At 42.7% G+C, this 27,095-nt stretch overlaps 1 protein-coding gene across 5 annotated transcripts in view; it reads left to right on the top strand.

Moving 5' to 3' along the window:
* The window catches only part of LOC134351712 (V-type proton ATPase 116 kDa subunit a 4-like), a 78,001-nt gene that overhangs the window by 21,182 nt on the left and 29,724 nt on the right, over window positions 1-27,095 (top strand). For all 5 annotated transcript variants that reach the window (XM_063058268.1, XM_063058269.1, XM_063058270.1 and 2 more), the window contains 8 exons: window positions 234-331; window positions 4,918-5,043; window positions 6,201-6,298; window positions 12,501-12,627; window positions 14,932-15,014; window positions 19,422-19,515; window positions 20,620-20,832; window positions 24,275-24,425. In XM_063058268.1, the coding sequence (XP_062914338.1) occupies window positions 234-331; window positions 4,918-5,043; window positions 6,201-6,298; window positions 12,501-12,627; window positions 14,932-15,014; window positions 19,422-19,515; window positions 20,620-20,832; window positions 24,275-24,425 (990 nt within the window). The remainder of the gene's footprint in view (window positions 1-233; window positions 332-4,917; window positions 5,044-6,200; window positions 6,299-12,500; window positions 12,628-14,931; window positions 15,015-19,421; window positions 19,516-20,619; window positions 20,833-24,274; window positions 24,426-27,095) is intronic.

Below are 27,095 nucleotides of genomic sequence, written 5' to 3'. Positions count from 1 at the left end.
GGCTGCATTCCTGGGGAGAGGAGCTGTGAGAATTTCCAGTTGATGATGCTGGAAGGTTATCAGCCTGAAAGCTGAAACCTTCATCTCTCTCTGCAGAGACTGGTTGTACCTCAAGTGTTTTTGGCATTTTCTATTTTTTTTTACTTCTAGCATTTGTGATTTTTCTTTTTAAGCCTCCCTGGTAGTATACTAAGCCTTATTCTGGTATGAGTCTTGTACTGTTGGGTTTGCAGGATTTCTGGAGATTGAAATGGAGAGGGATATGATTGCCGTCCAGGATGATGGTGAAAATCCGCAGGCTCCTCTTCCAAAAGACATGATTGACCTGGAGGTAAGAACGGAGCCCTTCATTCAGAGCATTAATGCACACTGCATCGAGGAGTGGTCTCTCCTGAATCAAAGTGTTTTATCTTAGATCCTCGTCTAATTCCCAGTGTGTTGAAATCACTAGTTAGAGCAGTTCCATGTCAGAAGTAACAGTAGTCTTATTCTGAGCAGGGTGCAGAAATGGAGATACAACTGGGGTCTGTCCCCTTCTCAGGAATTCAAGGAGAACATGTGTTACTTTCTGTTACTATGTGATCCAAATGCTCCATTAATCAGCACTGATGCATTTTGACAATGTGCCTGCTTCTCTTTTGCCCACCTTAATGATGGAGCATTGAACTCCAAGGTTTTGGTACAGTTCTGTGTTTTGCAACCGTTGTGATACCAGTTTAAATCAGCTAAAGGGACTGAGATAGAAACAGAAAGTTTAATATATTTTGGCATTTGGCAGCTTTGGGTCTTTACTTGAATTTAGAATGTGTGAGAATCTCATTGAAACCGACCAAATGTTGAAAGGACTAGATAAGGTGGTTGTGGAAAGGATGTTCCCTCTGGTGGGAATATCTAGAACTAGAGGGCACAGCCTCAAAATTGAGAAGCGACCTTTTGGAACAGAAGTAAGGAGGATTTTTTTTTACATATAGTGAAAGAGTGGTGAATCTGTGGAATGCTCTGCCACAGACTGCAGTGGAGATCAAGCTCATGGGTATACTTAAAGCGGAAGTTGATAGATTCCTGATTAGTCGGGGCATCAAGGGAGATGGTAAGAGGGCAGATGTATGGGGTTGAACAGGATATGAGATCAGCCATGATGAAGTGGTGGAGAGGACTAGATGGGCTGAATGGCCTAATTCTGCTCCTATGTCTTGTGGTCTTGTTCTACTCCCTGCTCAGAATGGGACTACTGATAAAGTGGATGTTTAGACTAGCACTGTGTAGGACAGACTGCATGCACCAGCAGGTTCTCCCATCTGCTATTTACAAGAGAATTAAATGCAATTGGTTGGAGTTGTAGTCATTCAGTTCATTTGGCTCAACTATCATATTGAGGTTATGTTAAACCCTCTGCTTTGGATGCATTTTCCACAAAGTTTATTGTTGTGTACATCCACAATATCTCTGGAGCTCACAGCAGTGCATTCAGTTTCTGAAAATGCATGTCTTGTGGGAAGACATTCCTGTCAAAATTTGAACTCTTCTTCCAGGACCTTTTAATCCTTGATTGTTGTAAAGTTCGTTCTTTATCCTATGAAATGTACAATAAATGTGTGAATGTCATTGAAGAGATGATCTGTTATGGGTCTGACAGCTGGACTTCCATCATGATGTTCTGTCTCTGAAGCTACCCATCACGTTGACTGACGTTAAATTGTTGCTAGTGAGAAACAAAGACAAACTTAACATGTAAAACTTAAACTGCACCAAATTCTTGGAATTTTAGGTGATGGGGGTGAGGTCCATCTTCTGACCTTTGGAAGTCAAACTAGCTATTTCACAACCAAAGTCATTTCTAGCTATAGTGTTTTTCTGTTCATAAGGAGGTGGGGTCAAGTAGGTGAGAGGGAGGATGGTAATATTAATGTTAAGCCTTTTCTTGGTCTGAATAAAGTTGATTCATGGACTAAGAGATGTCTCAGTTATCAGTTCCAACTGTTGGAGGATGCAAGGCTTCCTGGCTCCACTACATTGTCCATGGATTTAATCTCAATATCGATCACTCCATATTAGGAATTTTGTGATTCTGATCTAGTTGCGCCTTCTCTGTCTGAATTAATACCTCTTTGCACCTAAGTACATATTCTGTAATCCAGGCAATTTCTATTCTCCCCTTGCCCCCCCCCCATTCTTAACCACCTTGTATGGTTCTATTAAAGTCACTTCACAGATGCCTCTATTTCTCACTGGCCAGTCCTAGCCATTCTGGACTTGTAATGTGGATTCCTGACACAGGAAATCACTTGTCTATTATCTGCATTGGTTCTTGAGTGTTGATTGTTGGCTACCAGAATGGGATGTGACACTTGAGGAGCCATCCGTCTGATAAAAGCTCTATAACACAGAAAATGCTGGAGGGACTCGGCAGGTCAGGCAGCACTGGTGGAAAAGAATTTTTTTTAAAAATCAACTTTTCGGGCCTGATGAAAAATGCCAACTCTTCATCCCTTTCCGTAGATGATTCATGAACTGCTGAGTTCCTCAGCATTTCATGTGTGACTCTGGATTTCTAGCATCAGCAGAATTTCTCGTTTATGACGCAAACTCTGTGGTGTTTTGTAGCTCCCCTGAATGGATAATTGAACATGTTGATATTTAATTCCTCCAGACGATTTATTCACATTATCTGTAACCATAACTACCCAACAGCTACTTACTTGCCCATTCTGGTTTTTAACTATGCTCCAATATGCTATCATGCTCTCATATCTTCACTTTAATTTCTATTCCTGCTTATTTTCCCCATTTTCTTGTGTTAGACAAGACCTGTGTTGCCATTTTGGAATAATTCCCAGTGACCTGTTTTGGTTTTCTCTCTTTTTTAATCCCTTCCTCCTACACTGGGGAGTGTAAGTGAAAACAAGAAAACCAGTTCAAAGGTAGATGTCTATCTGTAATCTTTGAAATTTGAGCCAGTTCTGCAGCAAGTAGGTTTTGGTATCCAGGGTGATATTCATCACATCAGTGACATTTCAGATGCAATGTTAAACTCAGGTAAATTTAAAATATTTAAGAAAAGTAATGTTTGTTCCTGAAGTCCTGGCCAGAACCTATCCCTCAACCAGCGCAACAGGAACCAGTCATCTGGTAATTTGCCACAATTGCTACATGATATTCAAAAGAGAAGTGAATTTAATTGACTGTAAAGCACTTGAGGATACCTTGATTATTAAATGTGTCAAACAGTTGTAACTTAGTCTTTTGTTAATACTGGATAATAGGTTAAAACTTTCCTATTATGTGGGGTGGGGTGGATTTTGCACCTGTAGATTAATATAGGAAGCTCACTCTCATCAATGCAAGTGTTTTCATGAATGAACCTTCCTTGGGAAATGCCTGGTTTTCTTGATTTAAAACTAACAAGCAATGTGAAAGTAAGCTGTGTATAAGAGGCTTAGGCAGTGGACAGCCAGCATCTTTGCCCAAAATGACAATGGCTAATATGAGAGGGTATAACTTTAAGGTGAGTGGAGGTAAGTATGGGGAGGATGTCAGCAGTAGTTTTTTTTACACAGTAGTAAACACATGGAATGGCCAGCCGGTGGTGGTGGAGGCTGATACATTAAGGACATTTAAGAGACTTAGATAGGCACATGGGTGAAAGAAAAATGGAGGTCAATGTGAGAGGGAAGATTTAGAATGATATCGGCATGGGTTAAGAGGTCAGCATAACATTGTGGGCCAAAGGGCTTGTACTGTGCTGTACTGTTTTAACTTTTCTTGTGACATCTAGCTCTCCATTTCCCAAAGCAAAGATTCGGCTATGATTACGAAACACCTATGAACTGTGTCTTTGCCAAGACGACATGACTTGCTCTTCAATCTTTACCAGGCTGTGCCTGGTACATGTTCACTTTAGAAAGACTTGGGCTTCTTATTGTGTGTATTTTTAAGCAAGAATTTTCAATCTCTTGGCTTCATTCTACAAAGGATTCTTTGACCTGACAACATGGGTTGATTTTTATTATTTTCCTAATCTCTAGTGTTGGTGGATCCCTCCTGAAGAATGATATTAATGTTCTCCTTTGCATCTGGGTAAATCCCTTTATAAATAAAAAAAAAAGTCCCACCCTGTCCTCTGCTTTCTGCTGCCCCCTGCCCTTTTAAACTTGCTGATGTATGCCACTTTTTCCACTACCCTGCTGCTTTGTCAATCTCATTTATAACTACCTCACAGTGAACAAATCTCAAGGCTCCTCTCAAATACTTTGACTCCACTGGTTTTAAAATAAGTTTTCCTGAAGATATAGCACACTAGGTGAAAGAGAAGTGAGCAGAGAGATACTGGGTTCCTCCACATATCTCTGATTTTTCACACATTTACAAGGTACGTTACATTTTGGATGCTTGTACATTGACTGATCCTTTGCTAGATTGTTATTGACCCAGGGTTAGAAAGTGACTTGCCGAAGAAAGGTGTCAGCTACTTTGAATTTGGATGGGTTTATTCACTCCGGGAAGTATTTTATCTCAAAATCATTAAAATGTTCAAGTAATATGCCTTTAATCATATTTTAAGATGTTTTTATCTTAAATATTTAATCAAGCAACTTTCAACTGTCTCTGAACATACACACAGTGTTTCAAAAGCCTTTGACAGTGGGGTTCTGAGCCTTGGGATGTGGCCCTTCATGATATAATGCTCAAAAACTTGTTGCCCCATCTCTCCCCTCGGCTTTAGAAGATCTGAAGGTACTGGGCCAGGTCCAATACAGTGAGCTGATTAGCTTCAGTAAAGCCCGAGGACTAATACAGCGGAATACTTCCCTGCACTGAAACATCCGATGTTTTGATTTGTTGGAGTGAAAGGTCATCTTTGGACACTTGAATGTCTGAGTGACAACTAAGTGCAAGATTTACCCTATTTTTCAACAGGTTGTCCTGGAAAAGCTGGAGCATGATTTGAGGGAGGTCAACCAGAACCAGCAGACTCTCAAGCAAAACTTTCTTGAGCTCACTGAGCTCAAACACCTGTTGAAGAAAACACAGGGCTTCTTTGAGGTAACCTGGAGCACAGACACGCCCTATGAAAGGATTGAAATGCCGCATTATCTTTCTATGCTGTTTCACTCTATGTAGGAAGCCTTCATGTCTGGATGATTACAAAAATAGAAAGAATAAAATATTGTGGGGGGGGTGGGGAATTCTCGAAGCATCTGACCCCAGCCATAGGAGTTAGTGGTCTGCAAGATATAATGCCACAATTCACCAAGGCAATTTCGACAGTTACTCCCAAATTGGTGATCTCTGGCACCAGAAAGCAGAGTCCAGGGAGTACACCAAGTTTCACAGCATGCTGACTGTCCCTCCATCATTACTGAGTCAGTTTGTAAACTCCCTGCTGTGGGAGTATCTTTGCTACAAAGGCAGCAGTATATCAAGAAGGTAGATCACTTTCTCAGGCATTTGGGCGTGGCCAATAGTTGTGTCAGAATAGGCTGGAGCATCAGGAAAGGTAAATTATGTCCCACCTTTCTCTTTTGCACTGGAATTCACTAAAAAAAATCCTGTAAATTTGCCTTGTTAACCAAACTTTTAATTATCCATTGTAATATCTTCCACATTGACTTGTTGTTATTTGTAACACACTCCCGTGAAGTGTCCTATATTTAAGGTGCCATCGAATGCAAAATACTTTTGTCCCTAAACCAAATATTGCAAGACAATCTTTGTTAATGTATGAAACACCATCTTTTGGAAAAGTGTGTTATTTTTCATTCTTTGTTCAACTCTTAGGAAAAAAATTGGCGCAGCTGACAGATTATTTGGGGAAGAGTGCCAATTCTTGTTAAACTCTTGACAGGTGCAATAGAGTTTTAAAAGTTTGATGTAATACTCTGGGTACAATAAGCAGGATTCTGTATGTTGTAGGACACTATCCATATTCCAGGTACATTGTTAGAGGAACTTGAAATAGCAGAAGCATCGATCAATAAATCAGTAATCTCAGGGGAACAACTGTTCAGAAATCTCAGCCATCCTGATTTAAAAATGAATGTCATAATGTTAAGTATCCCCCAAAGGGAGATGCAAAATTCCTCTGTTTCCAGTTACCTGATTCTAGTGGATCAACAGGCCTCTTTCTCCATTGCGGTGACTGCTGTGAGTTGTAGTGTGCTATTCTGCAGAATATGTTAATAGAGATTTATTTCTTGCAGACTGAAGCGAATTTAACTGAAGATTTCTTTAGCGAAGACACCATGCATCTGTTGGAATTGCAGACTGCAACTGCAGTGATTGCACCTGGCAGACTGGGGTAAGTCATCTGCAGTGATGACGTGGCAGGTCACTGCTGTAGGTCTGGTTGTTCTGAAATTAATTTCAAAGGTGTCAGTCTTTGTGCTCAGGTAATGAAATGTTCTTTTGAATTACTGCATTGAAAGTATGTACCTGTTATTGTCGTATGAAATCCAGAACACTCAGTTCTGTGATTTCTCATCACTTTCCAATGGGGAATTTCCACTTGCATTTTATGAAGTGTAAGACACCTCTCCATTAGGGATGCTGCTTCTTGCTGAAGTGCATGTAAAATAACTGGCAAAGCTCAAACCTTTGGACCCAAAAGCTTTTATCCATCAGGAATTTAGTTTATGCCTAGTTAACTTTGGTTGAATGATGGTATGACCTCTGGACTTTCCTCTTTTCCCATTACATTTGTGACTCTTGAACTGAGCATGATACATGAGGCATGGATAGGGCAAGTACCTTTATTCAACAATGTAATATACAAAACGACAGCATTTTTGTCCAAGTTAACCCTGTTTAAGTGTAATATTGGTCATCGCTTCCTTTTCTAATTTGAGGCGCTCTGGGTTGGAAGAGGAAGAAGGGATACCAGACGATCTACAAGTGCACTGTTCCCATGTGGATGAGCTTCATTTAAAAAAAATGCCAGACTTCAGTGTCTTCTCTTGATCTAAATTTCAGATTGGGTAATAAATCCATTCCTAAACAACTTTGCTACAAAATAACCAGAGCTAATGTTCCAAAAAATCCTATCAAGAATTTTGGGTTGCAGAAAGGAATCTCTGAACACTATTCTGCACTGTGGCGGGGGCGGGGGGGGTGTGGGGGAGGTAGGGGAAGGTCAAGATGTTCAGTGCAGTTGCCCAATTTCTTTTACAGCAATGAAACAGACAGCAAATTACTGAACGTGGGGATCTGAGCCTCCTGAGTGACATTCAGCCTGATGTTGAGAAGCTGATATCACTGCACCAAGCCCATCCGTCTCATTGAAAAGTGAAAAGGCAATGAGAAATTGGACTATTAATGTTTACTCTAAAATTGATTGAAAATTGTTATTATTAGATAAAGAAATAATTTTATTTGCAGCTTTAAATAGATTTGAATGAATTTTGCAATTATTTGCCACTGCTTTGAATTTGCAGTTCCTATTTTCTTTCGCTGTGCATCGTAAATTAAACTTATAGTTCTTATGTAATGGCCAGAAAGGGAGAGGGGTGTTTTCTGGGGATGGGGTCTGGGAGTCAAGGGGGTGGTAACTCTAAAAAGGTTTGGGAACCACTGGTATAAACCGACCCTGATCCCAGGGCTCTGTGACATTCACTGCTTGCAAATCAGTCATTTCCCTTGTTGGTTCTTATTTGTATCCCTGCATACAATGTCCATGAATGGTTCAACTTAATCAGACCTGGAGTTAATTCTCACAGTAAAGGCAGGAAGAATCTGTACATGAATGATTTAACATGTGTTGCCTCATTTAGCAGGTCTGACCATTAACTTAGCACGAGATGCCCTTGTCAGGTGTCCCTGACCCTGTTACACTTCCATCTCATCAACAGATAGTTGCCCATTGATGTGTTGTGGCATCATCATGTCATAGAGAAATAGTGTGGAAACAGACCCTTTGGCCCAACTTGTCCATGCTGACCAAGATGGCCATATCCTTCTAAACTTCTATCAATGTACCTGTACAATTGTCTCTTAAATGTTGTTGTACCTGACTCGACCACTTCCTGTGGCAGCTCATTCTATACACCACCACCCTCTCTGTGACATGTTGCCCCTCAGATCCCTTTTCAAAAGTTTTCCCTCTTGCCTCAAATCTATTCATTAGTCTTTGAGGATAAAAGACAGTGCCCACAATCTTGGCAGTATGATAGTGTAGTGGTTAGTATAATGCTTTATAGTGCCAGTGAGCCAGGTTCAATTCCTGCCACTGTAAGGAGTTCATGCCATTCTCCCTGTGACCCTGGATTTCCTAGATATTCTGGTGTCCTCCCACATCCCAGAGCCGTATCGGTTAGTAGATTAGTCACATGGCTGTAATTGGGCCGCACAGGCTCATTGGGTCAGAAGGGCCTGATACCATGCTACACCTCTTAAAATAAAAATTCTAAGCCTCTCGTGATTTTATAAGCCTCTGATTTTCAGTCCTGCAGGGATTAATTCGTTAGTGGTTGTCCCAAACTGTAGTACCCCATGCCTGCAGTACCATAATGTATCCCTACTTACTACGTGCAGTCTTCTTGGAGCCAAATGGAAATTGAATTTTTATACCAGGTTTGGATAATTCTTGACTCAGAAAACCTCCAGCTTCCCACTGCCCCCCCTCCCCCGCCCCCCCCCCCCCCGCTTCTTCCTGCCTTCAACCTTTAGTAGATAACAGAGATAAACGTTTGCAGAAAGTGATCTTTTTCACATTTCAATGACCAGGGTTTTACTCTATAATTTAGAACAGCAGGTGAAAAATGTAAAGTTTTTACTAGGCTTGACAGGGTCGATGCAGAGTTGCAGTTTGCTCCACTGAAGTGTTTTCAACTAGGGGTTATAGTCTCAACGTAAGTGGTTAAACATTTATCACTGACATAAGAAATTTTTTCAGCTGGAGAGCAGAATGTTTGTAATTCCGCACCCAAGTGAGCTGTTACAGGCTCAGTCACGGATGGAGATCAACCAATTTTTCGATAAAGAGGGGAATCGAGGATTATGTTAGTGGGGATGAAGTAAGAGATACATTATGATCTTGTTAAATGACAGAGGCAATGAATAACCAATTCCTACTGTTAGTTCTTGTGCTCCTGTGTCCTATGGTTTCTCAGCTGGGTTCTCCAGCGCTATGGACAGAGAATAAATCATTAACTTGCAGGGATTTCAGGATAATTCCAGAGAATTGCTGACAGTCTTTCTGCAATGTACATGTTTTTCAAAGCAGATCTAGGGCATCAGAACCTGAACCCAACAAACCCAGGGTATGGCTACAGATTTGTGTGGATGAAGAGACTGGCCCGTTTAACCCTGCAACCCAAAGCATTAGCTCAATCTGGACAGGCAGCAGAGGGTTAGTGTGGGCAGGCTGTTTGATTTGTAACCAATATGCTGCGTCAATCTTGATGCAGACTGACACAACGTAGCTCTGTACTTCATGCAGAGGCATTCAATCCAGTATCTTTCAGGGTTCCCTGCCCTTGGTGTGTAGGACACCAAGTTTCAAAGGGTCCCCTGCCCATTGAAATCCCTGTTGGCAGAGATCACTGCCTGGATTTTAATTCAAAGCTAAGGTCTGGTTCTATGTTGAATGGAACCACTGGCTGAGACTGCGGTGTTTTTTGGCACATACGATCTCCAGTTTGGAAGACTTTGCTTGGTATTTGCTCTGCCTTCTGTCCCACACACCAACCCAGACTGCTGCCAATGTCGATTATATCATAATCTCCAACTGAGAGGAACAAATTTAATACATTTTTGGATGCCAAAGAATTTCAAAGCTACCAATGGCCATATGTGCAAGCAATTGTAAGCACAGGTGTAATGAATAAGCAGTATTTGCAGGAAAAACACAAATTAAAAATAAATCACACTAAATTATCCAAGGAAGCACCCAAATAGGGGGGGAAAGTCTAGTGTAGTGCCAAGTGATTGAAGTAGTCATGGTATTGCTATACTGAGGTAGTAATTAGGGTTGTGCTGGTTGGTTTAAGAGCCAAATGATTAAAGGGAATTTGCTGTTCTTGAACCTGATTCAGGTATGTCGAGCAAAGGACTTATAAAACTGACTGTATATCACAACACTTCAATGGTTCAATTTAATGCATACAACCTGAAATCCTTACTCTTCACAGACATCCATGAAACAGAGGAACGAATGACATAAAACATCAGAACCCCAAAGCCCCTCCTCCACCCCCAAGCAGCAGCAAAAGCATCAGCCCCCCTCCCCACCACCACCATGCAAGTAATAGCAAAGCCCCCATGATCAAGAGCCAATAAAAACTACTGTCCATCCCAACTCTTCAACATCTCAAACAGGCTCTCTCTAGAATGGGGGGGAGAGAGAGAGATATCACTCCTGCAACAAACAAGAAGGGTGACCAACAGCTCGCTGTTTCGATGTTTCAACCTGCTGTGTCACTTATTCGAGTTCGCCCAACGCGAGGACTAACAGACTCTCTCTCACCATCGAGAGAGAGAGAGAGAGAGATCATTCGAATGCAGGGCTTTCTTTCAATAGCGGCATATACTGAAGTCTCAACATTTGAATCTCCCACGACACTTCAGTCGGCGAAGGCGCATGTCTTCCTGAAGATATCGAACCGCCAAGCTGCTCGGCAAGTTCAGAGAGCAAAAACCCACCGCCCATGAAGAACAGTAGTTTGAGTGCCATGTAGATCACAGACTCTGATAGGACCCCAGCCACTTGAAAAGGTGAGAAGAGAAGAAATTAAATTGTTTCATGGAAGATCTGGAGGAAGAGCACCACAAAAACCTCTGCCATATTTAGCTTCTCCCACTTGGTATTCAGCTTTGTTATTAGTTGAAAATTTAAACCCAGAAATAATCTGGCGTCTATTCATGTGGATGGAAACTTAATCACCCACAAAAAGGTTGACCAAAAGAGATTCTGCAAATGCTGGGAGTTAGGAGTAACCACACAAAATGGTAGAGGACATGGAGATGAATAAAGGATGGATATTTTGTGCCAAGACTATTACTCACCAACACACTCGGGTCAATTTACAGGAACCAAATTCTGATGAAGGGTCTCGGTCTGAAATGCTGACTGTTTATTCCTCTCCATGGATGCTGACTGGCCTTCTGAGTTCCTTCAGCATTTTGTATGTGTTTCCCAATCTGATATAGTATGGTTTTGTAGGAGAGGGCCCACCTACCCTGCAACCTTTCCACATAAGCAGTTCCTGGTAAATTTTTTCACTTTCCATCTACTGTGTTACCGTGTGCCCTCTCTCGTACTCTCGAAGAGGTGAGTGACCCTCCCTTTAGCTGAGTTCGCATGAATGAACAACAGCACCATCTTGTGTTCTGTATCATCATCCACACTGCAAAATGGCCCCAGTGGGCTTTGCAGGGGTGTTGTCAAACAAGCGCTGATTGAGTGCTTCAAAGCAGCTTATTCCTTGCAAAGCTCTGAGGAGCATCTATTAATTCTCCTTTATCTACTTCAGCCTTTCTTGACTGGACCTGATTAGTCTTTAGATCCCCCAAGTTTTATTGTTGCCTCACTCCTGAGCCCAGATGGTGAATGCCCCCAGATAATTCTGGCACAATGCCGTTTCTGTCCAATGGCTCCACTGTACAGATGCAACAGAAATTGCTCGATTTTCTAGTGCCTGTGATGCTATTGCAAGTAGGTTTATCATTTCACTTTTGTGCACATGATAATAAACTTTGCAAATTTGTTTGTCCTTCTTTCCTCTAAATTTTACTAATCTGGTTGACATCTGGTGAAAGCACAAATCCTGCAAGTGGTCGCCTTCCTCGGCTACCACGAGAGACATAAGACATGGGTTAGGATTCACATGTAATTAGAAAAAATGGATGTTCATGCCAGCTGGTAATCTCCAAACTATAGACTTGAATGTTGATATTTCCGGCTTCTGGTAATGTCTGCCCCTTCCCCTTAGCTCTTTCTCCATTCCTATTCTGATTCCTCTTACCCTTTCTCTTCTCACCTGCCCATCACCTCCTGGTGTCCCTCCTCCTTTCCTTTTTCACATTGTCCACCCTCCCTTCCTATCGGATTCCAGTTCTTTCCTGGCTCTCGCACAGCCCGAGACCTCTTGTACAAATGTGCTGCAAGATCCCACTGGAAAGAGAGGCCATCACTGGGCTGCTTGGTGATTGCACGAGGTACTACTGAATGTACATGTGGTGAGGAACGGGGGTATTTGGAAGGTTGACTTGCACCTTCATCAAGTCACCCATCTTCCAATCAGCAGCAGGGAAGTTCCAGGAGTTAATCCATTGCTGTAGGGGTTCTGACAAACGGTCTGTCACCTGGTACATTTCTTCAGTTTCTCTTCCTACGGATGCCTGACTGGCAGAGCAATTCCAGTGTTTTCTGTTCTTGTTTCTGAAATCTGCAGTCTCCATTTTCAGGGACAATGTTGAAATATTGTACGTACGTTATAGTCCTGATGCTGTTGTGCAAAGGCATGCCAAGGTGTTCACGGGCACTCTCTGTACACTGGATATTTCAGGTTTATAGCTGGTGTGATTCGTAGGGAGAGGATGGCTGCCTTTGAACGCCTGCTCTGGAGAGCTTGCAGAGGAAACGTCTACATGAAGCAGTCAGAGATGGAAGTCCCACTGGAAGATCCAAGCACAGTAAGGAAGTCTTATGTATTGGTACACCCACAAACCTTTTATATTAATTCTTTGTTTTTGTGGTCAGTGGAATGGTTTAAGAACTTGGAATGAGTGCAAACATGTGGGAAAAATGGCCATAGAATCTTCATTTAAAAATTGTCATTACGTCAATCTGTTATCTTATTCCATTGCCAGCAGCCTTCCCTTAGGATCTTGCTCTTCATGAAAACAGAAATGAATATGTATGTACTTTCATAATAAATTTACTTTGATTATGGAATTGTCTGTAAATTTACTTTTACGGTGCTTGGAGCTATGGACCTGCTTCTGGCATACTAGCCTGCTCCATTCATCTGCAGATGCCACTGTTTTGCTGGGCAAGTTAGCTGCAGGCTGTGTGGGATTGGAGCCAGATTCACGTGCAATTCAATTCCCTGGAATCCTCAAGCTAATCCCCTTGGTGGAGAGCCTTTGACATAAGTGTCGGTAGCAGGAGATGGTTTGAATGGAAGTGATCAAAGTAGCTTTGAGGGAAAGGTTAGATAGGTTGGGGTTGTTTCCTTTGTAATAGGGGAAACTGAGGGGACACTGAATAATTGTGTATAAATTACATGGAGCCTGGATAGACCAGTTAGGATTGGTTTCATTCCATTAGCTGAGGCGTTCAAGGCCATAGGGTATTGATATAAGTTGCTTTGTAGGAGTACTAGACAAGCGGTCTTGTATTCTGTCTAGGTAGCCTCCAACCTGATGGCATGAACATTGATTTCTTGAACTTCGGTAATGCCCCCCCCCCCCCCGCCACACTTTCCCCATTTCCCATCACCTTTTCCCTCTCTCACCTTATCTCCTTGCCTGCCCATCGTCTCCCTCTGGTGATCCTTCCCCCCTTTTCTTTCTTCCATGGCCTTCTGTACTCTTCTACCAGATTCTCCCTTCTCCAGCCCTATATCTCTTTTACCAATCCACTTCCCAGCTCTTTACTTCATCCCTCCCCCTTCAGGTTTCACCTCTCACCTTGTGTTTCTCTTTCTCCCCTCCCCCCACCTTTTAAATCTACTCAGCTTTTTCTCTCCAGTCCTGGCCCGAGATGTCGACTGTACTCATTTCCATAAATGCTGCCTGGCCTGCTGAGTTCCTCCAGCATTTTGTGCGTGTTGCTTGGATTTCCAGCATCTGCAGGTTTTCTCTTTGTGAAGAGATGAGGGGAAAAGTGTTTCCACCCAGAGAATGGTGGGGGGTCTGGGACTTGTGATCCGGAAGGTTGGCAGAAGTAGGATGCCTCATGACATTTGAACAGGACTTGCACGTGACCAGTCCCGAAGTAGTGTTTCAGCCCGAAGCGTTGAATGTTTATACATTCCCATAGATGCTGCCTGACCTGCTGAGTCCTTCCACCATTTTGGATTTCCAGCATCTGTAGAATCTCTTGTGTTTATACTTAGAGCTGTGACCTGCTGAGCTCCAGAGCAGATCAGACCAGAGCTGGAAGGTAGGATAAGGTTGTGTAACTTTTTCACCCAGAATAGACACAATGTGCTGTAAATTGTCAATGTAAAAAGCAAGAAGTGGAACAGGTGAAAAGGACAGACCATAAGCTATAGGAACAGAAATAGGCCATTTGGCCTATTGATCATGCGCCATCATTTCATCATGGCTGATCCAATTTTCCTCTTGGCACCAACCTCCTGCCTTCATGCCCAGACCAGTTCAAGGCAGAAAAGGTACTGAGGGGGAGAAAAAAGGAAGGACTCCTTTGGAAATATCAAGCTGGGTTTTGTTTGCTTCTAAGTGCTGAGAAAGATGAGCTAATCATTTCTGTGCAAGGGGTATGATGTCACAGTCAGCTGAATGTAAGCTGATGTGAAAAATGATAGGTTCTCAGACTTTTCACATCATTTTCTTCAAAATGAAATCAAAGTGTTAGAACTCACATTTCTGGGCCTTTTTGAGCATTTGCCATTGTCTGCATAACCTCAGGTTTATGACAGTTATTGTATAATGGCAGCTGACTGATTTGCTTGATGGCCTTGTTTGGACTGGTGTTTCAAATCGCAGATTTTAAGTGCTTAATTTGAACAGTCTTGAGGGAGTCCAGATAATGAGGGGTACTTCCCTTCAAATTAAAGATCCTGTGGTTGTTTTTGATTAGGACATTTCCCCTGTCTCCATGGGTAGCACCCCCTACTGGCCAAAGGTCACCTGCCATATTTCCCTTAACACCTTGGGATTTCAATTTTAATTCAACATGTGGCTCCAAAAGACATGATGACTGCATATTTTCCTGACTCTTTCAATGTGCAATATAATTACATTTTGCAGCATGTAGAGGTGCAGAAGAATGTGTTCATCATCTTCTTTCAAGGGGAGCAGCTGCGGCACAAAGTAAAGAAGATTTGTGATGGGTGAGCTGATCATTTTCTTAAACAATGTATTATAATAGAATATTATGTGGTACTTTCAGGAATTTGCCACTGGACAAGCAGATTTTCTGAATTTTTGACTGCTATTCTAATTAATGCTCCTGATGCACTTTTACTTTTTTAAGACATTGTACAACAGAGGGAAAACAAATTCCAGTGACCGATCAGTTTAAATGGAGCATGGGGAGCAAATTTCTGGGTTTCAGGAAGCAAAAGCAGGGGAGTTTCAAGGAAACAAAGGAACCAGCAGCCAGTGAGCAAGATGTTGAACCACGTGATTTCTGAACATTTGGACAGTGGAATCTTACGTCAAAAAGATCAATGTACATTTGATGGCATAATCCATGTAATTAATAGCAGAAACGTTGATAATTATTCAGGATGTAGTATGGAAAGAGCAACTTATCACGCTCCACCACCTCTGTCGGTTTTGTGGTGCTGTTCCCAAAGATTGGGGTCAACCTATTGACAGAACGTATTGAACACAGTGCACTAATGACAGTGCAGGGTACAACAATGTATTAGATGTTGCTGCATGTATTGTCAAAGATACATGTATTTATACTCTAGTCTTTTAAATATTAATAATTTGGCATCGACTATTTATACAAAGTTAAGACAATCATTTAACCATTTTTGTCTCAATACTTGTCAAACTTCCACTAACTATAAATTCATTCGATCACTTGGTCTTGGTTCCCTGAACTCTTCATACTGGTATCTGTCCCCCACTTTTCCTTTGCTACATCGGCGACTGCATTGGCGCTGCTTCCTGCACGCATGCTGAGCTCGTTGACTTCATTAACTTTGCCTCCAACTTTCATCCTGCCCTCAAGTTTACCTGGTCCATTTCCGACACCTCCCTCCCCTTTCTAGATCTTTCTGTCTCTATCTCTGGAGACAGCTTATCTACTGATGTCTACTGTAAGCCTACTGACTCTCATAGCTATCTGGACTATTCCTCTTTTCGCCCTGTCTCTTGCAAAAATGCCAACCCCTTCTCGCAATTCCTCCGTCTCCACCGCATCTGCTCTCAGGATGAGGCTTTTCATTCCAGGATGAAAGAGATGTCCTTTTTTTTTAAAGAAAGGGGCTTCCCTTCCTCCACCATCAACTCTGCTCTCAAATGCATCTTCCTATTTCACGCACATTTGCTCTCACTCCATCCTCCTGCCACCCGACTAGGAATAGGGTTCCCCTTGTCTTCACCTACCACTGCACCGGCCTCTGGGTCCAACATATAATTCTCCGTAACTTCCGTCACCTCCAATGGGATCCCATCTTCCCCCCGTTATTTATTTTTATACACACATCCGTTCTCTCTCTCTCCTTTTTCTCCCTCTGTCCCTCTGGCTATGCCCCTTGCCCATCCTCTGGGTTCCCCCCCCCCGCCTTGTCTTTCTCCCCGGACCTCCTGTCCCATGATCCTCTCATATCCCTTTTGCCTATCACCTGTCCAGCTCTTGGCTCCATCCCTCCTCCTCCTGTCTTCTCCTATCATTTTGGATCTCCCCCTCCCCCTCCCACTTTCAAATCTCTTACTAGTTTCGGTTAGTCCTGACGAAAGCTCTCGGCCCAAAACGTTGACTGTACCTCTTCCTAGAGATGCTGCCTGGCCTGCTGCGTTCACCAGCAACTTTGATGTGTGTGGCTCCTTATAGCAACTTCATTTCTTTGAAATATCTACTTGTGGATTGTACGTTCTGCCTGCTACTTATTTACTGCCACTTTGTGTTTATTTTGAGTGCCATCTGTTTATAGCTTATTGTACCTTACTGTTCCTTCAAATTGGCACTGGCATCACAGTAAAATACTTGCAACTGAAGAGCTCCCAGTCTGGTTTGAAGATGCTGATTCAGGAATCTGAAACAAAGGAACCAACAGTGGAAGACGTCAGCAGGTGAATCAGTCTCTGTGGAAGCAAGTGGTGTCTGTCGACATTTTGTGTCTCGACCCTGCTCCAGGACTGAGAAGGAAGAGAATGATTGCTTGTAAATAGCAGTGTGAGGGAGGGTGCAATGGAGGTTGAGTGGGATAATTGGAGCCAGATCTTGTGGGATAGGGGTGGGGCAGGGAGGTGTGAGTAAATGATAAACCAGGTGGGGGAAGGATGGGAAAGTAAGGGAGGAGATAGGAGTTTGTATGTTCTCCCTGTGACTGTGTGTGTTTCCTCTGGGTGCTCTGGTTTCCTCCCACAGTCCAAAGACATATCAAATAGTAGGGGGAATTGCTGGGTAGCACAGCTGGAAGGGCAAGTTCTGTGCTGTAACTCAATAAATAAATCTACCTAGGTGTGTGTGGGCGAGAACACAGGTGTGAGTTTGACAGGTGACAGGCCGACTAGGGAGAATGCCATACTAGATCTAGTATTGGTTAACAAACCGGGTCAGATCACAGATGTCTCACTGGGTGAGCATCTGGGGGACAGTGACCACCGCTCCCCGGCCTTTAGAATTATCATGGAAAAGGATAGAATCAGAGAGGACAGGAAAATTTTTAATTGGGGAAGGGCAAATTATGAGGCTGTAAGGCTAGAACTTGCGGGTGAGAATTGGGATGACGTTTTTGCAGGGAAATGTACTATGGGCATGTGGTCGATGTTTAGAGATCTCTTGCAGGATGTTGGGGATAAATTTGTCTTGGTGAGGAAGATAAAGAATGGTAGGGTGAAGGAACCATGGGGTGACAAGTGAGGTGGAGAATTTAGTCAGGTGGAAGAAGGCAGCATACATGAGGTTTAGGAAGCAAGGATCAGATGGGTTTATTGAGGAATATAGGGTAGCAAGAAAGGAGCTTAAGGGGCTGAGGAAAGCAAGAAGGGGGCATGAGAAGGCCTTGGCAAATAGGGTAAAGGAAAACCCCAATGCATTCTTCAATTATGTGAAGAACAAAAGGATGACAGGAGTGAAGATAGGACAGATTAGAGATAAAGGTGGGAAGATGTGCCTGGAGGCTTTGGAAGTGAGCAAGGCTGTTATTTCTGTCTATGACTCCTTACAGCATTCCATTTTTTTTTGTTCCAGTCTGATTTCTTTTCATTTCCTGGGTAGATTTGGATTTTGCTGTTACAAAGTGAATACTTTAATTTGCATAACACCTTCCATAAACTCGAACTAATTAATTAATTATGAAGTTTCATCAGTTTGAAAAGCAGGCAGTAGGTGGTGCCTTGAGCACGTTTGTTTCTTGGACGGTAAGAGGAAGGATGAAGGCCTGTGATCCAGTTGATTGGTTTATGTGTGGTCTTGTTTTGATTTAACTAGAGAACTCAAATGCTGAACTGCAGCAGTTGTATGAGAGCCTGATGCTGTCCCAGTTATAGAAAGGGAAAGAAGAGAAGGTAAATATCAGCTTTATTTGTCACATGTATGTTGAAACATACAGTGAAAGGTGTCGCAAAGAAGAGGAAAAATCTGTGGATGCTGGAAATTCAAGCCACACTGTCTCGCCCACACACGGAGGAACTTAACAGCAAGCCAGGCAACATCTATGGGGGAAAAGGTATACACAGTTAACTTTTGCATCAACTCAAGTCAGCGAGGATTGTGCTGGGGTACCACAAGTGTCGCCATGCTTCCAGTGCCAACATAGCATGCCCACAACTCGCTAATCCTAACCACACATCTTTGGGAGGTGGGAGAAAACCGAAGCACCCCGAAGTGACAGCAAGAACGTGCAAACTCCTTACAGATGGTAGTGGGAATTAAACCTGATCCTGCACTGTAAAACGTTACACTGACCATAATGCTACCATTCCACCCCCTTTCTAGTACGAGAAGTGTAGTGTGAACAGCCTGTTTGCATTGTAGAGGAAGTTGATTATGTTTAACTTCCTTTAAATATCTGAAGACATTTTCAGAAATGTGTATTTAAAAGGCAAAACTGCTTGTTGGTGATGCATTGAAACAACATGAACTGCAGGGCGAAATATTGGAAGAATAAAGATGAATGTGGAGTAGTTGGGCCATGGTAAAGCCCAATGGGATACCTGAGTCCTGCTTCGGATGGAAATCTGCCACGCTTCTCTTTTTAACTATATAACAATTACAGCACAGAAACAGGCCATCTCGGCCCTTCTAGTCCGTGCCGAACTCTTACTCTCACCTAGTACCACCGACCTGCACTCAGCCTGTAACCCTCCATTCCTTTCCTGTCCATATAGCTGTTCAATTTAACTTTAAATGACAACATCGAACCTCAACCACTTCTGCTGTGACTAAAAGTCAAACAGATGGGCTTTATTCTCAACTGCCTCGATCAATGGTTAAAAGGGAAGACTGCCTCTTTCGTTTGCAGGGCCTCTGTGGGCTTCTATTAATAGCTGTGCTTCGCAATGGTACCAGGTTCACTTCTTTAAAAAGTAGTAATTCCCTCTGTTGCATGCCTCAGGTTCCGTGCCACTGTGTACCCGTGTCCCGAGTCTGCCAACGAGCGGCGAGAGGTGGCTGCTGGTGTGAAGACGCGCATTGAGGACTTGAATACAGTAAGTGGGCTACTTGAAGCTTAGTAATCTCTCCCCAATTCTGAACTGGGAATAGTGTGCCTGTTTGGGGAGGCTGATATTGACAATCAATCTAACTTGCCCAGTGTAGTTGACTGTTCAAATAGGGCATTGGTGTTGGCTTAGAAGATGTTGGCTCATTTAATTTTCACTGAGGATTTTGCAAAGGTAGTGATGTCCTTTAAGTGACTAGTAAATTTTATGCTAGCTCTGCAACGTTGAACTTGAAACATTGTTTTCCTTAATCCAAAGCCATGCTGTCACATTGGAGACGGTGGTGAATTTATCAGCAATCTGCACCTTCACTAAGAAGTGGTTCCTGAGATGCACGGCGCGATCCGTGTGTTCTAACCTCTCAGGATAAGCTTTTATTAATTGGAGTACACTGCGGTGCAATGCATGAGGATGTTGCGGAGTGTGGCTGTTCAGTGCAAGGCAATCCTGGTGTCCGATTCAGTGAATGGTCCTGGAGCTGGGCCTGAGTGTGCTTAAGTGTCCCTTCTGTACAAATAACTTTCTGTAATTTAGTTGAAAGTGTGCCTGTTTCCTAGCTCCATCTCCATATCTTAGGAGAGAGCATTGGTGATATTTCGTGTCTTTGAAGTTGCATATCATCTGCTTTACTGAGATTCATGTTGTCATTCTTCTGGATTCTCGCCATCTTGGGTTGAACAGTTGATTACTTCTTGTCACATCGAATCTATTTTCCACAATGGATCCCAACAAACTTCCAAACGCAGAAATTGAACTTGCAGCTGGCTGAATTTCTTCAGAGCAGTGTGATGACAAGGGCCATGATGTTCTCCTTGTGTACATGTAAATAAAATGTGATTGAGGAATGGGTATGTGTTTTCAGAATCCAGTTAATCAGCAATGACGATCCAGCCTGGTTGTCAGCCCTGGCCTTAACTCTGAGTCCCAGAAGGCCTCCCCCACTTCCACCTAACTCTGCGACAGCCCTGCAGTAGCAGAACTCGGGTTGCTGTCAGGCCTTTACCTGCTGCCCTGTCTTTTTGTCACCACCACACCATCCAGTACAGGGCTTGATTTATGTTAAGTTTCTGAATTTGCTTTTCAATGCTTCAGGTTCTTAACCAGACAGAGTCCCATCGCCGCCGTGTTCTGCAGGAAGCAGCCAAAAACCTGCGGAACTGGCAGGTGAAGGTGAAGAAAATGAAGGCTATTTATCACACACTGAACCTGTGCAACATCGATGTGACTCAGCAGTGCCTCATTGCAGAGACGTGGTGCCCTGTGGCTGACATGGACAGGATCAAGAGGGCCCTCAACCAGGGGAAGGTGAGCAGTGTATCAAGGACAGGGCACTTCTATCATCGATGTTTTATTGAACTATTTTTAGTAAAATTTTTCTGAAGGAAAATTAACTTGAAATGGAATTGAGTACAAAGCTAAGGAGTTATGAAGTTGGACACGTTTTTATGATATCTTATGTAAATAAAATTATTGATATAGATTGAATAAGAGATTAAGGACTAGGGTGGTTTTTTCCCATCTCTATCATTTTATCTATTATCTCATATCTTTGCCCCCCACCCCCCCCGCCCACCCACTGGGGTAAAGGTATAAAAGTTTAAGATCACTATTCATCAGGCTCTCGTACAGCTTCTATTGCTCAGTTATACAATTCTTTAATGGCCATCTCATATGATGATGATGATGAGCTCTTGATCTCTCAACATACCACTGTGTCCTTTGTAATTCATTTGCCTCCCTGCACTGCACTTTCTCTGTAACATTAATATATATTCTGTACTTTTGCACAGAATGGTCTGGAATGACATGCAAAGTAAAGCTTTCCACAGCATTTCAGTACATGCGGCAATAACAAACCAATTGCCAATTAATTTCAGGGAGTGTACAGTATTATGTTGAGGAGGAGGAGTATAAGTGTATATTCTTGAGCAATTATCATTGAATGTAAAGTTGGCCCTTACAAATCAATGCTCATAACTCCTGACTTCCCTGTTTGCATTTCTCCGGTCATGTTTCTGTCCAGGCATACTTCAGAAATGATCCAAACTGCAGTTGCACAACTTTCATTGTGATTCTGATTTAAAGCGGGTTGTTCTCCTTTAGGCTGCTGTTTCTGGGAAATGTGGAACACACGCCCACACTCTCCCCTGCGGCTGGTGTCACGCTGATTATCCGAGGTCCAGTCTTTCCTTCACTGCTTAAAATTTGGGAATGCCACAGACATTGCTTTCGGTCACTGCTTCCATCCTCTGTCTCCATTTCAACCTGACCAGGACCTAAATGAGAATTGAAGAGGCTGGTGATACTCAGCAGAGCATGCAGCATCTGTGCAGAGGGAACTGAAGTTAATGTTCATGGAAAGATGGAGCCAGTAGTTCCAGTCTGTTGTCCAGAAGACAGTCTCATTCATTCAGCTGTTTACTCTCTGTCAGTTATCAACCTATTGCGGTATATTACCCCAAATCGCGCATGTTTTAATTTTACACGGTAGCCTCTTGTGTGGAACCTTATCAAAAGATGGGCAGCACAGTAGCGAAGGGGTTAGTGTGACACTATTACAGCTCAGGGGATTCCGGAGTATGGAGTTCAATTTCAGGCTGTTCTGTTTGGATTCTGTATGTCCTCCCTGTGGAATACGTGGGTTTTCCACAGGTGCTCTGGTTTCCTCCCATAGTCCAAAGATATATCGGATAGGTTAATTTATCATTGTAAATTGTCCCGTGGTTAGGTTAGATTTTAATTGGGTTTGTCAGGGATAGTGTGGCATGGCTCAAGGGGCCGGAAGGGCCTACGGCGTGTTGTAGCGCTAAATATAATAGATAAAATACTTCTGAAAGATGAAATACACCACATCTACATTTTCTTTTCTTGTCTCTTCCACTTGCAGCATCCTAAAACAATACCAGCAGATTGGTCAGAATCCAAACTGACTTTGTCCTGTCTGATTACTGCTCCGTGATTAGTCATTGTGTGTGTATTGTATTGGTTCTGAGAATTTTTCCACTGATGAGTTATCAGGCTGTTGACTTTTCATCAGAACTAGGAAAGGTTAGAAATCCAACCTATTAAGCTGTAAGCGGGGGGGTGGGGGTTGGAAGAGGGAAGGGGGAAACCAGAGGGAATTTCTACCACAGGGTGGAGGTTGAGAAGAACTGAATGACCAAAGTAGTGTTGGTGCTGGCTGAGCAGATGGTGAAGACCGGTTAACTGGAGCTGATCAAGTAGGAGAAGGGATAAATAGAAACATGAAGAGAAAAGCTGAGCTGTTTCTGGAGATCTGAAATAGAATGCTAAAAGTGGCTTAAGCAGTAGGGCACTGAGGAGTGTGGTAAAACAAAAGGATCTGGGAATACAGGTCCATAATTCCTTGCAAGTGGCATCACTGTTGGATAGGGTCGTAAAGGAAGCTTTGGGCACATTGGCCTTCAGAAGTCAAGACATTTAAGTGCAAGAGATGGAATTTTATGTTGAAATTGCATAAGATGCTGGCAAGGCCTAATTTGGAGTATTGTGTGCAATTTTGGTCACCTAACCTACAGTTTTGACATGGACTAGATGGGCCAAAGGACCTGTTTGTGTCCTGTACTTTCCTGTGACTAACTATTCAGCAAGCCAGGGACTTTGGTGAGATCATCACAGCATCAGTGATACCGGTGACTGCATCCAAAGTGGCAGGGCTGGTGATCTGAAATAATTGAATTCATTGAGTCCCAGGACTGAGGGAAACATGATCATAGAATGAAGTATTGTACCTTGAGTTTATATTGGCCCTTGGAGCAGTGTAAGGGATTGAAGGTAGAGTAGAATGGGATGAAAATTAATGTAACAGATAAATCGAATTGAATTTACTTTATTACTTACATCCTTCATGTACATGAGGAATAAAAATCTTTGTTATGTCTGTCTAAATGTGCAATTTATAGTAATAGTTAGGCATTGCAGACTAAATGGGGATGTTTTATAAAGCATTTGCCCAATTAGGCTTCTCTACTGTGCAGTTTCTTTCCCTCAACTTTTAACGTTGAAGATCTTAAATTTTCTTTCTCTCACCTTTGCTCAATTTTCTGTAATTTGACACTAAATCAGCTATTTCAGCTACCCCTGATTTAATTATCATAACTATGTTTGCATTCAAACTCTGCTCTTTGTGAACAATTCCTCCATGTGATTGATGCAGTTGTTCACCTAGTTAACATTGATTCTAGGTGTAGTTTCCATATCATCATTTCCGTACAACTTGGGAGGCCATTCAGCCCATCAAGTCAATGCCAGCTCTGAGTGACCTCATTCACCCACTAATTCTCTTGCAACCTATTCTCAACATAGCTCCTTGGATTCACCACTCTCACACAGTTGGCGGGGGGGGGGTGGCGCGGAGAGGAAGGGGTGTGCAATTTATAGTGGTCAATTACTACAATTGCACTTGGAGTGATTAAGGTGCTGGTGTGGGAGGCTATATAGTCGCAGAGAGAACATACAAACTTTATAAAAAAGAATCATGATTAAATTGAGGACACTGGAGCTGTTGGGTAGCAACTCTACCAGCTGTGTGACTGTATGTGACTGTCATGATTTGACAGCAATTTTACTTGCATATCAACATGCAATGTCTATGAAGAAGTAGTGTTATGTGCCCTTTTGCTGTTTTCTTCTTTGACACCACTGATGAGAGTTGATCATTATGTCGAGCTGACACTAAATGAAAAGCTCTTTCCCTTTTCTCTCTCCACCCCTTCCTTTACTTTAGGAGCGCAGTGGTTCCAGTGTTGATCCGATCATGACTGTTGTGCAGACCCAAATGGCCCCACCCACCTTCAACAGGACCAATAAATTCACAGCTGGGTTCCAGAACATTGTGGATGCCTATGGAGTTGGGACTTACCGTGAAATGAATCCTGGTGACCCTTGGTTAATCTTACATAGCTTGAATTGTGTTGTGTTGGTTTACAGTGTCCTGCTAACTAGTCTAATGTGCAAGGTTGCTCTGTTGTTCCCAGTTAGGCACTAAGTGCCTTTGTGAATGGACTGGGCCAGCCTTCCTTGAAATTACACCTGTAAGCAAATTAATACCTGAAAAGCAGTCTTTTTTTTTCCACAAGTGTCCAAAGGTTGAATTATGCATGAGTGTGAGCATGAAGTTTTTTCACATTTTGGCCGGTCCAGTGACATTTGTAGAAGTGTAATAGTCTGGAGAAGGAAGTGAGGCCAACAACAGAAGATGGCTCAGAGACATGAGCAATCAAAGTATTCTTGGCTCCTGACAGTGTCTCTAGAAGATGCAGAACCTCACTAGAAGAGTCAACATACACTCAGTTGCCATTTTATTAGTGCATCGGTGCACCTACTCGTTAATGCAAATATCTAATCAGCCAATCATCTGGCAGCAACCCAATGTATAAAAAGCATGGAAATGTGCCCAAGAGGCTCAAGTATTATTCAGACTGAACATCAGAATGGGGAAAAATGTAATTTAAGTCACTTTGACCATGGAATAGTTGGTGGTTTGAGAATCTCCGAAACTGCTGATCTCCCGAGATTTTCATGCACAAGTCTCTAGGGTTTAAAGAGAATGGTACAGCAAAGCAAAAAAACAAAACAAACCAGTAAGCAGCAGTTCTGTGGGGAAAAATCAACTTGTTATTGAGAGGGGTCAGAGGAAAATGGTTGGACTAGTTCAAACTAATGGGTAGGCGCCAGTCATTTTAATTGTGTGCAGAAGAGCATCTCTGAGTGCACATCATGTCAAACCTTGATGTGGATGGGCTACAGCAGCAGCAGATCAAGAACCTGTACTCTGTGGTCACTTAATTAGGTACTGGAGTTGCCTAATAAAGTGGCTACAGAATGTAGCTTTATAAAACCGCTTAGACTTCTCAAAAGATAGCCACATTGACTCTAATCTCTAACTGATCCTAGAAGCCATTCCCATAAATCTTTACTGGACCCTCTCTAACTAGCGTAATGGTTAGTGCAATGCTGTTACAGCTCCGACTGTCGGAGTTTAGAGTTCAATCCTGGTGTCCTCTGTGAGGAGATTATACATCCTCCCCATGGAATACGTAGGTTCCCTCCTGGTGCTCTGGTTTCCTCCCACATTCCAAAGACGTGCCGGTTAGTGGATTAATTGGTCATTGTAAATTGTCCTGTGATTGGGCGATGGTTAAATTGGGGTTTGTTAGCACTGTGGCTCAAAGGGTTGGAGGAGTCCATTCCGTGCTGCATCTCCAAGTACAAACATTTGTAAATACAGTGAGTAAACTCTGTAACTGCCTCTCATTCTTCCAATAATGCAGCAACCAAAGTGAACACAACACTCCGGGTAAAACCAGACTGGTGCTTTATGAAGGTTCAGTGCTTACTTCATAAAATGTTAGTCTAAAAGACCCTCGATGACTTGTTGTTAAATTGTTGGGACTAAAATTCAGAGCTTTAACAGAACTGCTCAGATTAGAGGGAATAATTCACTAGAGAGAAAGTTAAGAGAATTGATGACAGCATGATTGGAGATGTTTTCAGTTTGGATTTCATTGGATGAGAAATAGGTTACCTGAAATGGCACTAGAAGGTCGCTCAATGGTAATTTTCTAAACAGAATCAATGCATAATCACCAGAGGGATGTTTCCAAGGCAGTGAAAAGCACAGAGCTGTGGGAATAACTTTGATTTTTTATTTTTTTTTTTGGAAACCTGACAATGGGCCAAAAGGCTTCCTTTTGATCTGTGTGGTTCCAATGTAAAACTTGTGGCATCTCCTGGCAACTGGTGGCTGAGAGCAAAATTATTGTTTGGAACTGACGTCACTGTCTGGGGAGCCCAGACTGTGGCAGGGATGCTTCAGTGAGCTGCCGGGGAACTGCTATGTCAGTCTTTTTCTGCCAGCATCGAGCTACATCTCTGACGCAGGTCACATCTGCTAACTGATGTCTCCCCTTGGTCTAACTGCAGGCAATTGACCCTATGGTTACAGTTCTTTTATTAGAATTAAATCTTTATAGTTCAGAGGGGGAAACCACAATATGGTCTTTACTGGATGTTCTTCAGCATGTGTCCTTGAATCGCTCTCATAGTGTTGGCAATATGTCTTAGAACCATTTCTTTTCCCATAACGGTTATGTTCTCTATATCCAAGCTCTCGCTGACTTGGCAAGGATTCTAAAGTCTCACTCTTTTCTCACTAACACAGCAGTCACCCAGATAATGAGGAAAGCTCACTAAGGTTCTGGAAACGCCAGGATCACCAGCAGCAAATGCAAGGCGACCACTTTCACTGGGGATTTGCTGAATAAATGAGGCTGGATTACTGATGGCCAAATGAGATTGACTGAAATTTATCAAACAGACTGATTAGCAGAGGCTACCATGTAAAGCTGGTTGAAAAGTATTGATGTTGGAGGCTCCAAGTTCCCTTCCCATTGTGAAATAATTATTTTTTTCACCTGAAAATTCAACTTGACAAAGTCTTTTGATCACTTAACCAGTCCCGATTAAGGATCTTGGTCCAGAACGTTGACTGTTCATTTCCCTCCATAGATGCTGCCTGACCTGCTGAGAAGTGGAAAGGCAGTCAG

This window comes from Mobula hypostoma, chromosome 9 (assembly GCF_963921235.1).
Source record: "Mobula hypostoma chromosome 9, sMobHyp1.1, whole genome shotgun sequence".
Classification (NCBI taxonomy): Eukaryota; Metazoa; Chordata; class Chondrichthyes; order Myliobatiformes; family Myliobatidae; genus Mobula; species Mobula hypostoma.
Note: the sequence above shows the minus strand (reverse complement) of the source record. Positions and strands in the feature narration are given on the sequence as shown.